This window comes from Nomascus leucogenys, chromosome 2 (genome assembly GCF_006542625.1).
Source record: "Nomascus leucogenys isolate Asia chromosome 2, Asia_NLE_v1, whole genome shotgun sequence".
Taxonomy (NCBI): Eukaryota; Metazoa; Chordata; class Mammalia; order Primates; family Hylobatidae; genus Nomascus; species Nomascus leucogenys.
The window spans coordinates 74,259,733-74,277,451 of NC_044382.1; the positions used below are offsets into that span (position 1 = coordinate 74,259,733).

At 37.9% G+C, this 17,719-nt stretch overlaps 1 protein-coding gene across 1 annotated transcript in view; it reads right to left on the bottom strand.

Moving 5' to 3' along the window:
• Positions 1-517: 517 nt before the first annotated feature.
• The window catches only part of LOC100584033 (zinc finger protein 267), a 44,067-nt gene continuing 26,865 nt past the window's right edge, over positions 518-17,719 (bottom strand). Inside the window, exon 6 of the mRNA XM_030821885.1 lies at positions 518-2,532. Coding sequence (XP_030677745.1) covers positions 518-2,532 — 2,015 coding nt within the window. The remainder of the gene's footprint in view (positions 2,533-17,719) is intronic.

Here is a 17,719-nt window from a genome sequence, read left to right on the forward strand (position 1 = left end):
TGTCAAAACATCAATGTTCTTGCTACTTTAAAACATATAAGCAAATAAATTATCTAATTATTTTGCCTTTATTCTGTATAAAAAATACTCTTCTTTAGTATAAAGCCTGAAAGTGTCTGTGCTTTAGCTCTTTCTCACATAAATTCTCTGACACATTTAGACTTCATTTTTTATTAAATACTTCCTCACATTTATTGCATCTGCAAACTTTCTTTTTCTATGAACCCCTAGGTGACTCATAAGTTGATATTTTGAATAAAACTTTTCACATTTTTACATCTATAGTGTTTCTCTAGTATGGATTATCTTGAGTAAGGTTTGAGCACAGTTTAAAATAATTTGCCACATTTTTAGTATTTGTATGGAATTTTTCAGTTTATATTCTCTGCTGTTGTGCAAGGCTTGAAAAATGGTTAAAGGTTATGCCACATTCTTAACATTTGTAGGGTTTCACTCCCATATAAATTATCTGATGCACAATAAGACATGGGTAACAATTAAAAAGCTGCTCCACGTTTTACATTTTTAAAGTTTTTTTTCTAGTATGACTTCTCTGATGTGTAATGAGGTATGACCTAGAGTTAAAGGCTTTGCCACATTCTTCACATTTGTAGGGTCTCTCTCCAGTATGACTTCTCCGATGTGTAGTGAGGTATGACCTATAGCTGAAGGCTTTACCACATTCTTCACATTTGTAGGGTCTCTCTCCAGTATGACTTCTCCGATGTGTAGTGAGGTATGACCTATAGCTGAAGGCTTTGCCACATTCTTCACATTTGTAGGGTCTCTCTCCAGTATGACTTCTCTGATGTGTAGTGAGGTATGACCTAGAGTTGAAGGCTTTGCCACATTCTTCACATTTGTAGGGTCTCTGGCCAGTATGAATTCTCCGATGCTGAATAACATCTGAACTGTAACCAACGGCTTTGCCACATTCTTTACACACATAGGGTTTCTCTCCAGTATGAGTTCGCCGATGCACAGTAAGACCTGAGGAGTCACTAAAAGATTTGCTACATGCTTTACATTTGTATGGTTTTTCTCCAGTATGAATTCGATGATGTCGAATAAGGTGTGAACTATAAGGAAAGGCTTTGCCACATTCTTTACATTTATAGGGTTTCTCTCCAGTATGAATTCTCTCATGCACAATAAGATTTGAGAAACAAGTAAAAGGTTTGGCACATACTTTACATTTGTAAAGATTTTCTCCAGTATGAATTTTCCGATGCTGAGTAAGGCAAGAACTACGGCTAAAGACTTTGCCACATTCTTTACATTTATAAGGCTTCTCTCCAGTATGAACTCTCTGATGCATAATAAGATTTGAAGAACGAGCATAAGATTTGCTACATACTTTACATTTGTAAAGTTTTTCTCCCGTATGAGTTGTCTGATGTTGAGTAAGGCATGAACTACGGTTAAAAGCTTTTCCACATTCTTTACATTTATAAGGTTTCTCTCCAGTATGAATTCGCTTATGTTTAGTAAGGTATGAACTACAGCGAAAGGCTTTGCCACATTCTTTACATTTGTATGGTTTCTCTCCAGTGTGAATTCTCTGATGCACAATAAGATTGGAGGAACGAGTAAAAGATTTGCTACATGCTTTACATTTGTAAAGGTTTTCTCCAGTATCAATTTGCTGCTGTTTAGTAAGGTATAAACTGCAGTTAAGGTTAAAGACTTTGCCACATTCTTTCCATTTATAAGGTTTCTCTTCAGTAGGAATGATCTGATGTTGAGTAAGATGCAAACTATGGTTAAAGCTATCCCCACATTTTCCACATCTGTATGGTTTCTCTTCGTTATGGATTATCTGCTTTCTAAGATTTGATGACTGACTAAGGTCTTTATCATATTTATTACATCTATATGAGTTTTCTCTGATATGGATGGTCTGATGTTGAATATGTTTTAATGACTGGGTACAAACTTCTACACATTTATTACATTTGTAAGACTGTTCTTGCTTCTTTTGCCCATGCATATTCTGAAGAAAGACTTTCTCAAATTCTTTACATTTGTATTCCTTTTCTAGAAAATAATTTTCCTGATGATTTTTAGGGCTTGAGCTTTGGTTCAAAGCTTTTTCAGAATTATTGCAACGATAATTTTTCTCTTCAATGAAAACATCTCGGTAACTATTTAGAGTAGAGCCCTGCCTAAAGAACACTGAAATTTTATCATATATGTGATGTTTTCCCCAAATATCTATTTCCTCTTGTTGATTAAGCAATGATGAATGAGTAAAGACCTTCCTATATTGATCAAAGTTATAGCTTTTGGCACAAGAAGAAAGTATTTGCCGGTGAAACAAACTTTCAACAGAGGACTCATCAAATTGATCATATTTAAAAGTCTTTTCATCATAACATCCATTGTGCCCTTCACACTCCTCCCTTTTCCACCTTTTTCTTAAATGTAAATTCTCACGATCACAGTTCCCATGTCTCCTTGATATCACTTTTTGGAATGAAGCTTCTGTGCAGTGCTCTGTCAACAGGTCCTTGTTATAATGTGAAAACACATCTGAAAGATATAAAAATTTTAAGAATTCCAATTACTAGATTCAGGTACATATATTTTACAAATCTAATATACAAAATTATGCTAAGTTGAGAATGTAACAACAGTTAAGTGCAACACCTGAGGCCCTGTTTTCTCAATTGATATACAAACTTTACTACAATAACTTTACTACAATAAAGTGGCATGTGAACTGCTAAGTCACCAACAGTGGAGGAAAGGGAGTGCTTGTGCCACCTCGCCCTTGCCCCTCAGCAGCATCTGCATGGCGGGGAGAAATCTGTTCATTTGGGAGACGGAGAGCACAGTGACTAGGGGACTACAATGAACCCAGTGCTGCCCTATCACAGCACAGACCTGGCAGGATTCATCATCTTCTGACTTAGGAGCTGCTGGTCTCTGAATAACCAACAGTGGTACCACAATAACACATCATGAACATTGGACTCTGAGATGTGCTGGCTTCAGATGTGACCTAGAATATTTCCCACTGTGGTGGGTATAGTGAAAGACGCCTTCTGTTTGAGCAAAGCAGAGGAAAAAGTAAATGGGATTCTGTCTTGCACCTGAGGTACCAGCTTGGTCACAGTAGGGAAGAGCACCAAGCAGACTCTTAGGGTCCCTGAGTCAGCATTTCTGCACCTGCCCTGCACCAAAGAGTAAGTCCCAGATGTGGAAGCAGTCTCACAAGCTGACTGAAGAATGCCTGGGCACTGAGTGAACATCAGTGATAGCCCAGTGGAAACCCCTGTGGGCTGGTGGTGGTGGCAGACACAGTGTGAGGCTCCTCTGCCTGCAGAAAGGGGAGGGAGGAGTGGGAAGGATGTTGTCTTGTAATTTGAATGCCAGCTTAGCTGCAGTAGAATAGAACACGAGATAAATAGGCTTCTGACTTCAGTATCTGGCTCCCACACAATATCTCTGGACCTACCTGGGGCCAAAGGGAACTCACTGCCCTGAGGAGACACAAACCTGGCTGGTTACCACCTGCTGATTGTAGAGGCCTAAGGTCTTGAGTAAACTTAGGTGGTAGCCAGGCAGTAATCACACTGGGCCTTGGGTGACACCCAGTGCTGTGCTCACTTCAGGTCTAAATTAGCACAGTCCCAGTGGTGGGGGCAAGAGGGAAGCTTGTGTCATCCCACCCCAGCTCCAGGTAGCTCAGCATAGAGAAAGAAATTCCATTCGTCTGGAAGAAACTAAGGGAAGAGAACAAGAGTCTCTGCTTGGTAATCCAGATAATTCATCCATTTTAACCAAGACCAACAGCATGGTACCTCTATGAGTCTGCAAGAACAACGTTATTGAATTTGAGATCCAAGTACCTTCAAATTCCGGAAAGCCTTCCCAACAAGGGTGGACACAAATCCCAGACTGTGAAGGCTACAATAAATGCCTAACTCTTCAATGCCCAGACACAGATGAACATCTACACATTAAGACTATCCAGTAAAATATGGCTCCACCTAACAAACTGAATAAGGCACAAGAGGCCAATCCTGGAGAAACAAAGTAAGTAAATTTTCAGACAGATAATTCAAAATAGTTGTGTTGAAGAAACAAATTCAAGATAAAATAGAGAAGGAATTCAGATTCTATCAGATAAATTGAACAAAGAGATTGAAATAATTAAAAGGAATCAAGCAGAAATTGAAGTTAAAAAATGCAACTGGCATACTGAAGAATGCATCAGAGTCTCTTAATAGCAAAATTGATCAGGCAGAAGAAAAAATTATTGAGCTTGAACACAGGCAATTTGACAATATGTAGAGAAGACAAAAAAGAATGAAGCATGCCTACAAGATTTAGAAAACACCCTGAAAAGGGCAAATCTAAGAGTTATTAGCCTTAAAGAGAGAAAGAGAAAGGCGTAGAAAGTTTATTCAAGGAATACAATCAGAGAACTTCCCAAATCTATAAAGATATCAATATCCAAGTACAATCAGGTTACAGAACACAAAGCAGATTGAACCCAAAGATGACCACCTCAAGACATTTAATAATCAAACTCCCAAAAATTAAGAATAAAGGATCCTAAAAGCAGCAAGAAAAAAGAAACAGCATACAATGAAACTCCAGTATGTTTGGCAGCAGATTTTCAGTAGAAACCTTACAGGCCAGGAGAGAGTAGCATGACATATTTAAAGTGCTGAAGTAGCAAAACTTTTACACTAGAATATTGTATCCTGTGAAAATATTCCATAGCCATGAAGGAGAAAAAAATGACCTTCCCAGACCAACACTGAGAGATTTCATTAAAACCAGACCTGTCCTACAAGTAATACTAAGGGGCATTCTCTTCTATCTGTAAAAAGAGAATGTTAATGAACAATAAGAAGTCATCTGAAGCTACAGAACTCATTGGTAACAGCACAGAAAAAAACTGAATATTATAAGATGGTAATTGTGATGTATAAAATACTCAAGTAGAAATACTCAATGAAGACTCAATACAACTACAACAATGTTTCAAGACAGTACAATAAGACATAAAGAGAACCAACAAAAAGTTTAAAAATGGGGAAACAAAGTTAAAGGGTAGAGTTTTTACTAGTTTTCTTGTTCCTTATTTTTTCACTCAGGCAATCAGTGTGAAGTTGTCAACAGTTAAAACAACAGGTTATAAGACAGTATTTGTAAGTCTCATGGTAACCTCAAATAAAAAAAATACAACAGATACAGAAACAAAAAAGCAAGAAATTAAATCATACCACCAAGAAAAATCATGCTCACTAAAATGAAGACAGGAAAGAAGGACAAAGGAAAGAAAATGCAAAAACAAATAACAAAATGGCAGGAGTTAACACATACTTATCAATAATAATGCTGAATGGAAATGCACTAAACACTCCAATTAAATGACACAGAATGGGTGAAAAAAAGAAGAAGGAAGACCCAATTATCTGCTGCCTACAAGAAATACACTTCACCTATAAAGATACACATAGACTGAAAAATAAAGGAATAGAAAAATGTTCCAGGCCAATGAAAACAAAAAAACAAAGAACTAAAGTAGCTATACTTATATCAGATAAAATGTATTTCAAGACAAAAACTGTGAAGACAGAACAAAGGTCATTTTATGATAAAGGGATCAATTCAGTCAGAGAATATAAAAATTTTAAATATCCATGCACCGAACACTAAAGCATTGAGACATAGAGTATTAGAGCTAAAGAGAGAGGCCCCAATACAATAATAATTGAGATTTCAACACACCACTTTCAGCATTGTACAGATCTTACAGATAGAAAATCATGAATGAAACATCAGACTTAATCTGTACTATAAACCAAATATACCAAATAAATATTTGCAGAACATTTTATCTAATGGCTACAGAACACACATTCTTCTCAGCACATAGAAAATTTTAGATACACACATTTTAGGTTACAAAACAAGTCTTAAAACATTCAGAAAAGTGAAATAATATCAAACATCTCTGCCCACAATGGAATATAACTAAAAATCAGTAACAAGAATTTTGGAAACTATACAAACAAATGTAAATTAAATAATACGCTCCTGAATGAAAATTGGATCAATAAAGAAATTAAGAAGGAAACTGAAAAATTTCTTCAAACAAATAATGAAAAAACACATACCAAAACCTATGGGATACAGCAAAAGCAGTACTGAGTGAGAAATGTATAGATATATGTGCTTACATCAAAAAGGAAAAAAATCATATAACCTAATGTTGCATCTTAAAGAACTAAAAAACAGCAAAACAAAAATTATAATAAAGATCACAGCACAAATAAAATTCAAATAAAAAATACAAAAAAAATCAAGGAAAAGTTGATTTTTTTAAGCAGATATATAAAATTTACAAACCTTTAGCTTAACTAAGAAAAAAAGAAGACCCACATAAAATCAGAGATGAAAAAGAAGACATTATAACTGATACTGCAGAAATTCAAAAGATTATTAGTGGCTATTATTAACAACTGTATGCCAACTAATTGGAAAATCTAACAAAAATGGGTAAGTTCCCAGATATATGCAACTTACCAAGATTAAACAAGGAAGAAATCCAAAACATGAACAGACCAATAACAAGTAACAAGTTCAAAGCCATAATAAAAAGTCTCCCAGTAAAGAAAAGCCCAGGACCTGATGGCTTCACCTCTAAATTCTACCAAACATTTAAAGATCTAATACCAGCCCTACTCAAAAAGTTCCAAAACAGAGGAGGAAGGAATACTTCCAAACTCATTCTTTGAGGCCAGTATTACCATAATACCCAAATCAGAAAAAGATACATCAAAAGATGAAAACTATAGGCCAATATCTATAATAAATATTTATGTAAAAATAACAAAATATTAGCAAACAGAATTCAACAACACATTAAAGGATTGTTCATTATGACAAAGTGGGATTTATCCCTGGGATGCAAGAATGGTTCATCATATGCAATCAATCAATATATCATAGCAACAGAATGAAGGACAAAATCATATGACCATTTCAACTGCTGCTGAAAAAAGGATTTAATAAAATTCAACATCCTTTGATAATAAAAACCCTCAAAAAGCTGGGTATAGAAAGAACATACCTCAAAATAATAAAAACCATATATGACAGATCCACAGCTAGTATCATCCTGAATGGAGGAAAAAAATCTGAAAGTCTTTAAGATCTGGAACATAACAAGGATGCCCACATTCACCACTGTTATTCAACATAGTACTGGAAGTGCTAGCTACAGCAGCAGTAAAACAAGAGAAAAAACTAAATGGCATCCAAATCGGAAAGGAAGCCGTCAAATTATTCTTGTCTGCAGATGGTACAGTCTTATATTTAGAAAAATCTAAAGACTCCACCAAAAAACGATAAGAACTGATAAACAAAGTTGCAGGATATAAAATGAACATACAAACATCAGTAGCATTTCTATATGCCAACAGAGAATCTGCAAAAAGAGATTAGAAAGTAATTCCATTTACAGTACCCACAAATAAAATTAAATACCTAGACATTAACTTAACCAAAGAAGTGAAAGATCTGCACAATGAAAACTATAAAACATGAATGAAAGAAATTGAAGAGGATGGCCAGGTGCAGTGGCTCACACCTGTACTCCCAGCACCTTGGGAGGCCAACCAAGGTGGGCAGATCACTTGAGGTCAGGAGTTTGAGACCAGCATAGCCAACATGGTGAAACCCCATCTCTACTAAAAATACAAAAAATTAGCCAGGCACGGTAGCACATGTCTGGAGTCCCAGCTACTTGGGAGACTGCAGCAGGAGAATCACTTGAACCCAGGGGGCAGAGGTTGCAGTGAGCCAAGATCGCGCCACTGCACTCCAGCCTGGGCGACAAGGGGGAGACACCATCTCAAAATAAATAAATAAATAAAAATAAATAAATAAATAAATAGAAGAGAAGAGGACACACACACACACACACACACGAAAAAAATCCCATGTCAATGGATTGGAAGAATCAATATTGTTAAAATATCCATACTACTCAAAACAATCTACAGATTCAGTGCAATCCCTATCAAAATACTAATGATATTCTTCACAGAATTAGAAAAAACAATCCTAAAATATATATGGAACCACAAAAGACTCAGAATAGCAAGCTATCCTAAGCTAAAAGAACAAAACTTAAGGAGTCACATTATCTGACTTCACATTACACTAAACAGCTGTGGTAATCAAAATGGCATGGTACTGGCAGGAAAACAGAAACAGAGACCCACGCAACAGAATAGAGAACCAAAAAACAATTCTAGACACCTTGAGTGGACTCGTTTTTAACAAAGATGTTAAGAACATACACTAGAGAAAGGACAGTTTTTTTCAATAACTGGTGCTAAAAAAACTGGGTATCCACATATATGAAAACAACCTATTCATTAAAAACAGAAACTAGACCCCTATCTCTCACTATATACAAAAATCAAATCAGAATGGATTAAGGACTTTAAGATTTCAAACTATGAAACTACTATAAGAAAACATTGGGGAAACTCTCCAGGAAAATGGTTTGTGTAAACATTTCTTAAGTAATGTATTAAAGCACAGGAAAACAAAGCAAAAATGGACACATGGGATCATGTCAAGTTACAAAGCACCTGGACAACAAAGGAAATATTCAATAAAGTGAAGAAACAACCCACAGAATGGGAGAAAATATTCACAAACTACCCATCTGACAAAGGATCAATAATCAGAATATGTAAGGAGCTCAAACAACTCTATAAGAAACAATCTAATAATCCAATCAAAAACGGGCAGAAGATTTGAAGGGACATTTCTCAAAAAAAAAAAAAAAAAAACTCAGACCAGGGAGCGGTGGCACAATCACAGGTCACTGCAAACATAAATTTCTGAAGTTAACTGATTTTCCTGCCTCAGCTTCCTATCTAAAACTACAGGCATGCACCATCACACCTAGTGTATTTTTTTTTTTTTTTTTTGAGATGGAGTCTTGCTTTGTCGCCCAGGCTGGAGTGCAGTGGCGTGATCTCAGTTCACTGCAAGCTCCGCCTCCCGGGTTCACGCCATTCTCCTGCCTCAGCCTCCCGAGTAGCTGGGACTACAGGCGCCCATCACCACGCCAGGCTAATTTATTTATTTATTTTTTGTATTTTTAGTAGAGACGGGGTTTCATCATGTTAGCCAGGATGGTCTTGATCTCCTGACCTCATGATCCGCCTGCCTCAGCCTCCCAAAGTGCTGGGATTACAAGCGTGAGCCACCGTGCCCGGTCGTATTTATTATTTTTTATAGACAAAGTGTCTCAATATATTGCTCAGGCAGGTCTCGAACTCCTGGACTCAAACAATCCTCTGACTTCAGCCTCCAAAGTAGTTGGGATTACAGGCATGAGCCACATAACTGGCTAAAATATTTATATTAAAAATGTTCAATCAACTAAAGGAGAACACAACTAAACTAAAAGAGAAAATGGATGATGAAAATGAACAAAGAGATTAAAACTATAAAAACACAAAGTGTGGAGGTAAAAAATAAAAACTAAATTTAAAGATTCACTAGATGAGGTCTACAACAGACCTGATGTAGCAGGTGAAAAATCCCCAGCACGCTTGATATCAGGTCATTTGAAATTTTAGAGTCAGGAAGGCAAACAGGATAAAAAAATGAAGGAAAAAAGAGCCTAGTAAACCTATGGGATACTATCAAGTGGGCCAATACACTCATGAGAATTCTAGACTGAAAAAGAGCAGAAAACTTATTTGAAGTAATAATGACTAAGAATTTTCCAAATGTGACGGAGAAAATGGCCTAAAATTTAAAGTTCAACCAACTCTAGCAGCAACACGAAGAGACTCACATGAGACATTATAATCAGAAATTCAAAAGTGACAAAGAGAATCTTGAAGTCAGAAAGAAAAAGATGACTTGGCACATACAAGGCCACTCTTACAAAATGATCAACAGATGTCTCAGCAAAAAAATCTCACAAGCCAGAAGATGGCAGGATGATATATTGAAAGTGATGAAAAAATGACAACTACCTACTATGAACACTACATCTGCCCAAACTATGCTTTAAAAATGAATTAGAAATAAAGAATTCTCGGGGCCGGGCACAGTGACTCACGTTTGTAATCCCAGCACTTTGGGAGGCCGAGACGGGCGGATCACGAGGTCAGGAGATCAAGACTATCCCAGCTAACACAGTGAAACCCCATCTCTACTAAAAATACAAAAAAATAGCTGGGCGTGGTGGCAGGCACCTGTAATCCCAGCTACTCAGGAGGCTGAGGCAGGAGAATGGCGTGAACCCGGGAGGGGGAGCTTGCAGTGAGCCAAGATCTCACCAGTGCACTCCAGCCTGGGCAGCAGAGTGAGACTCTGTTTCAGGAAAAAAAAAAAAAAAAGAAAGAAAGAAAAAGAATTCTTAATAAAAGCTAAATGAATTTATATCCATTAGACCTGTCATACAAGAAATGCTAAAGGAGTCAGTTCTTTACATTGAAAAATCAAATCATGGTAGGGAGGAACACAAAATCATGTAACAACATAAAGTTTTCTGGTTAAGGTAATAATATACACAAAGTATTTGGTATTAGTGTAATAATAGTATATAGAATACTTTTAATTCTGCTATACATTTGAAAAGACAAACACTTTCTCGTGTGTGTGACTGTATGGCTCTCTTTTTAATTTACCTGATACAATTCTGTATTATTAATAATTACATGGAAATATAGGATACAAAGATGACACAAAATTTTCAGTACCTTGTGGAAATGAATAAACTACACACACACACACAGTATATATACATATATATATATATACACATTTGTGTGTGTGTGTGTGTGTGTGTATGGATGACACCAAGAGTCCAATTAAAATGCAATTGGCAGCTAGATTAATTTCTAAAAAGGTAATTTAGAAGTCCTAATTGCAGTTTACTTTTTGATTCATTTTTGTTTTGTATTACAATCTAGATTATTAGAAAACACCAAGGAAGACAGCAAGAGGAAAACAGAAATAAAAAAGCTACAAGATCTAAAACAAAAAACAAAAAGCAATGTCATTCCCTTTCAGTAGTTACTTTGCATATAAAAAAAATTAAATCATTCACAAGACAAAATTTCACTGAAATTTAATAAACAAGATCCGACTCTATGCTTTCAATAAAAGACTCACTTTAGATACAAAAAACACACATGGGCTGAACATGAAAGCATGGAAAAAAGAAATTAAATGCAAAGTAAAATACTATCAGACAAAATACACATTATATCAAAAACTGTCACAAAATACAAGAAAGGGCATTATGTAATACTAATAGTGTCCACTGACCAGAAAGCTATAACAAGCATTAGCATATATGCACCTAATGTCACAGCTCCCATATATACATTGTGACCTTTCACAGAATTGAAGCAAGTAGCTAGCAGCACAATAATAGTAGCAGACTTCCATACTCCACTTTCAGTAACACAAAAATGAACAAAACCAAAAACAGGAAGAAGATCAATAAGGAAACAGAAGACCTGAACACCAAAGACAATTAGACTTAACATATATACATAACTTTTCACCCAACAATAGCAAAATACACAATGTCTTTAATCACATATGGTACATTATTCCAGATAGACAACTTTTTAAGCCATAAAATGTCTTAACAAATTTAAACAGATGGAAATCACACAAAGTATTATTTTTGACTACAACAGAATAAAGTTTGAAGTTAAAAATGAAAAGAAAACTGGAAGGTCTACAAATATGTAAAAATTAAACAGTCTCAAACACACACTTGTTTAAGAGTTTGAAGACTCAATATTCTTAAGATGTCAATACTATCCAAGGTGATTTACAGATTCAATGTACTGTCTATCAAAATACCAACAGATCTCTTTGCAGAAGTATTAAAATATTCTAAAATATCTATGGTATTTCAAGAAATCAGAAATAGCCAAACAATCTTGGGGGGAAAAAAAAGAGACATCTTCTTTCTGATTTTAAAACATATTACAAAGCTATAGTAATCAAAACAGTGTGGTACTCAAAAACAGACAAGTATTATAGATGATGTAAAAATTAGAGAGCCCATAAATCCTCATGTATATAGTAAATTTATCTTCAACAAGGGTTCTAAGAACACACAATGAGGAAGAACAGTCTCCTCACCAAAGAATGTTAGAAATACTAGAAATTTGCATGGGAAAGAATAAAGTTGGACCTCACTTTGTACCATATACAAACATGAACTTTAAATGAACTGACTTCCTTTTTGTAGCTATTGTGAATGGAATTATGAAATTTCATATCCTGCAACTTTAATTAATTTATTAGTACTAACAGTTTTGTTGTTTCTGGGTGTTTTTTTTTTTTTTTTTTTGGTGTTTGGTGTTGTGTTCAGGTTTTGTAAATATAAGATCTTTTTGTCTCTAACAGGAACCATTTAACTTCCTCATTTCCAATTTAGATGTAAAAGACATATACTAAGTACTAAAATTAAGATACCTAGCAATGAACGTAACTAACAAGATGAAATATTCCTACACTAAAACTACAAAGCATAGATGAAAAAATAAAATATATGTGAATAAATGAAAAGATATCTTGTGTTCATAGATTGAAAAGGTATAATTAAAATGGCCATAATACCCCAAATGATCTATGGATTTAATGCAACTCTGATCAAAAAGTCACCGGCATTCTTCACAGAAATAGAAAAAAAATTCTAAATTTATATGGAACCACAAGGGACCCTGAATAGGCAAAACAATCCTGAGCAAAAAGAATAAATATAGAGACAATACAATACCTTACATCAAAATTTACGACAAAGCTACAGTAAGCTAAACCGTATTGTACTGGCACCAAAACAGACATATAGACCAATATGCCTGCTGAGCCAAAAAATGCATTCATGCATCTAAAGCAAACTGATTTTCAAAGGTGCCAAGAATACACTTTGGGAAAAAGACAGTTTCCTCAATAAATGATGCAGGAAAAACTGAATATCCATATGCAGAAGAATCAGACTACACCCCTACCACTCACCATATACCAAAAAATCAACTCAAACTGGATTAAAGAATTAAATGTAATCGGCCCAAACTATGAAACTATCAGATAAAAGCATAGGGCAAATGCTTCACAACAGACTTGGAAAATATTTTTCAAATAAGACTTCAAAAGCATGGCCAGTTGCAGTGGCTCATGCCTGTAATCCCAATGCTTTGGGACACCAAGGTGGGAGAATCAGGAGTTTGAGGGCATCCTGGGCCACATAGTGAGATCCTGTCCCTAAAAAAAAAGGTTTTAAATTAGCTGGGTGTGGTGGCACATGTCTATAGTCAACCTACTCAAGTGGATGAGACAGGAGGATCACTTGAGCCCAGGAAATCAAGCCTGCAGTGAGCTATGATCATGCTACTTCACTCTAACCTGGGTGACAGAGTGAGACCCTGTCTCTTAAAAATAGACTTCAAAAGCACAGATAACAAAAGAAAAAACAAATATAATTACATCCAACTAAAAAGAGTTTAAATACAAAATGAAAATACTAACAGAGTGAAAAGACAACCTAAACAATGTGAGAAAATATTTGCAAACTATACATATGAAAGGGTGTTAATATCTAGATCAGGTAAGAAGTTTTAAAATTTCAAGATAATAAAAACATATAACCGAATTTTACAATGTGTGGAAGACCTTACCAGACATTCTCAAAAGAAGAAATACAAATGGCCAACAGGTACATAAAAAACCCTCAAAATCATTAATCACACAGGAAACGCAAATCCAAACCCAGTGGGACCCCCTCACTCCAGTTACAATGGGTATAATCAAAAAGACAAAACATAGTAACAAAAATGTGTTGGTGAGGAGGTGAAGAAAAGGAATGCATGAACACTGTTGGTGGCATTATAAATTAGTATAGCCACTATAAAAAATGGTATGAAGATTCCTCAAAAAATCATCAAACATAGAGGTACCATACGACCCAGCAATTCCACTACTGCGTATATATCCCCAAAGAAAGGAAATCAGAGTTTGACAAAGGTATCTGCATTCCCATGTTTACTGCAGCACTATTTATAATGGCCAAGATATGAAACCAATTCAAGTGTACAGCAACAGATAAATAATGAAAATGTGCTGTACATACATACTGTTAAATACTTTTTGGCCATTAAAAAAGAATAAAATCCTGTCATTTGAAACAACATGGACGGACTTGGAGAATCTCATATGTTAAGGGAAATAAGCCATATGTAGAAAAACAAATACTTTGTCTGCCAATGTCTGGCCGCGGGCTGCCTTCGTCAGTTCCCGAGCTCACCCAGAGCTCGCACCCACCTGCTAGACACTGCAGAGCCTCCTCGCCCGCTCCCATGGCAAGCAAGATAATATGAGAGGTGATGTCGGCCATCAGCAAAGCAGAAGGCCCCCTGGGAGGAAGTGGGAGCCATGGGTCCGGCTCCCCTTCACAGCCAGACGCAGATTCATATTTTGAACAGTTGATGGTCTGCATGCTAGAAGAAAGAGGCTGTCTTCTTGACACACTGAGATTCCAGAAATGCTGGCACTAACCCAGGGGAAATTACAAGAGGTTGGTCATGAAAGAGATTCCTTGCAGAGACAGCTCAACACTCCACCTCCACAGGAGTTCATGGCACTTACTAAAAAAGTGAATGTATGCAGGGAACAGCTCCTTGAAAGGAAAGAAGAAACTGCTGAAAAATGAAAGCAGAAAGGAACACCACCAGGCTGCTATTAGAGCATTTGGAATGCCCTGTCTCCAGGCATGAGTGGTATCTTAGGATGACAGTGGTGAAGAAACAAGTGCAGTCTCCAGCAGGCATGTCCAGCGAAGCTGAAGTGCTGAAAGCAGTGAAGTCATTATCTGAACAGCACAAAGCTCTGGATGAAAAGGTGAGAGCACGATTATGAGCAGCACTTGAAGTTTGTTAGCAGAAGAATTAGGTGTCACACACAAAGAGCTAATGATTCTTAAAGAACAGAATTGTCAGAAAAAAAAAACACTAACAGGTGGAGTGCTTAACATAAACCATGAACAAGAAAATACACCAAACATGAATGGAAAGAGATCTTCTGATGGTTCTTTAAGCTATGAGGAAGACCTTGCTAAAGTAAGTGAGGTCCAAGAAATCATAAACAGTCAAGGGAGCAGAGCCAAATGAAAGAGCACCTGGCTGCCCTCTCCAGTCATGTGACAGAGCTGGAAGAGGATCTGAAAAGATTTTCATCAAATCTAGAAAAGATTTCATCAAATTTGAAGAAATGAACCCCAAATTGCAAGAAGATGTCCATAAAGCCATGGCCCAAAAGGAAGACATGGAAGAGAGAATCACTACTCTTGAAAAATGTGACCTTGCTAATCAACCTTAGACATTGCCCTTGGCCAAGTGGCAGGCTTGCTGATCATGGTCCTGGCTACAGAATAAAACTGGCCACATCCCACTGTAGACTTAGCTATAACCCACTTGGCCTTTGTCCTGTCACTAGGACCATCTGCCAAGAACCAGGGACAACTTAGACCCACCTAAGTCTTAGGTGACACACATGCAGAATTTGGTCCTGTCTATGACACATGTATCAGGCAAAACCCACCTTCTTCCCCTCTCACTTATGGTCTGGAAAAAAAGTCCTGCCCACAGAGATTCTCAGGGAAAAAAACCTATCTGTGGTTCTATACATAGGACCACCAACAATTATCTGAATGTGGACCTGAAGTGGCACTGCAACCTGGCTCCAGCTGCATGCAGCCACAGTTCAGAAGCAGTTATGCTTAACCTGAGACTTCCCTGAAGGCACACAGATCTGTGCCCATAAAGGCATGCCTGCTAACATTAGTCTCATTGTGAATCTTAAAGCAGCTCTGTAACCTAGGTGATTTGGGTGGTGCTAAAGGTATTCAGTTTTATAAGGGAAGCAGACCATAAAAGTTCAGAAAATTTGCAGCCTAACAATGTGATAGAAAAGAAAATCCCATTTTCTGAGAAGAAATTCAAGCCAGCTGCATATATTTCCATAAGTAACGAGGAGCCGAATGTCAATCACCAAGATAATGGGGAAAATGTCTCCAGGGCATGTCAGAGGTCTTCACAGCAGCCCCTCCCATCACAGGCCCAGAGGCCTAGGAGGAAAAAGTGGGTTTCCTGGGTGAGGCACAGGGTCCCCATGCTGCGTGCAGCCTAGGGACTTGGTGCCCTGCATCCCAGCCGCTCCAGCAGTGGCTCAAAGGGGCCAACAGAGAGCTCAGGCTGTGGCTTCACAGGGTGCAAGCCCCAAGCCTTGGCAGCTTTCACATGGTGTTGAGGCTGCAAGTGTACAGAAGTCAAGGATTGGGGTTTGGGAACCCCTGTCTAGATTTCAGAGGATGTACAGAAACGCTTGCATGCCCAGGCAGAAGTTTGCTGCAGGGGCAGGGCCCTCAGGGAGAACCTCTGCTAGGGCAGTGCAGAAGGGAAATGTGGGTTTGGAGCCCCCACACAGAGTCCCTACTTGGGCACAGCCTAGTGGAGCTGTGAGAAGAGGGCCGCTGTCCTCCGGACCCCAGAATGGTAGATACACTGACAGCTTGCACTGGACACCTGAAAAAGCGGCAGACACTCAATGCCAGCCACTGAAAGTGGCCAGGAGGGTGGCTATACCCTGCAACACCACGGGGGCGGAGCCTCCCAAGGCTGTGGGAGCCTACCTCTTGCATCAGCGTGACCTGGATGTGAGACATGGAGTCAAAGGAGATCATTTTAGAGCTTTAAGATTTGACTGCCCTGCTGGATTTCGGACTTGCATGGGGCTTATGGCCTCTTTGTTTTGACCAATTTCTCCCATTTGAAATGGTTACCCAATGCCTGCACCCCCAGTGTATCTAGGAAGTAACTAACTTGCTTTTGATTTTACAGGCTCACAGGCAGAAGGGACTTGCCTTGTCTCAGATGAGACTTTGGACTGTGGACATTTGAGTTAATGCTGAAACTAGTTAGGACTTTGGGGGACTATTGGGAAGGCATGATTGTGTTTTGAAATGTAAGGACATGAGATTTGGGAGGGGCCAGGGGTGGAATGATATGGTTTGGCTGCATCCCCACCCAAATCTTATCTTGAATTCCCAGTTGTGGGAGGCACCTGGTTGGAGGTAATTGAATCGCAGGGGCAGGTCTTTCCTGTGCTAATCTTGTGACAGTGAATAAGTCTCATGAGATCTGATGGTTTTATAAAGTGGAGTTTATCTGCACAAGCTCCCTCTCTTTTTGCCTGCTGCCATCCACGTAAGATGTGACTTCCTCCTCCTCGCCTTCCACTGTGATTGTGAGGCCTCCCCAGCTACGTGTAACTGTAAGTCCATTAAACCTCTTTCTTTTGTAAATTACTTAGTCTTGGATATGTCTTTATCAGCAGTGTGAGAACAGACTAATACACCATCCAAGACCAACTCAGCCTGGATTTTGTTGTCCATATCATTATCAGCATTTTGGTCAAAACCATTCAACACCTTCCTTCCTTCCTTCCTTCCTTCCTTCCTTCCTTCCTTCCTTCCTTCCTTCCTTCAACTTCTTCCTTCCTTCAACTTCTTCCTTCCTTCCTTCCTTCCTTCCTTCCTTCCTTCCTTCCTTCCTTCTTTCCCTCTGTGGCCCAGGCTGCAATCTACTCGGCTCGCTGCTGCCTGCGCCGCGCACTGCCTGCGACTGCCGGCGCGCGCCAC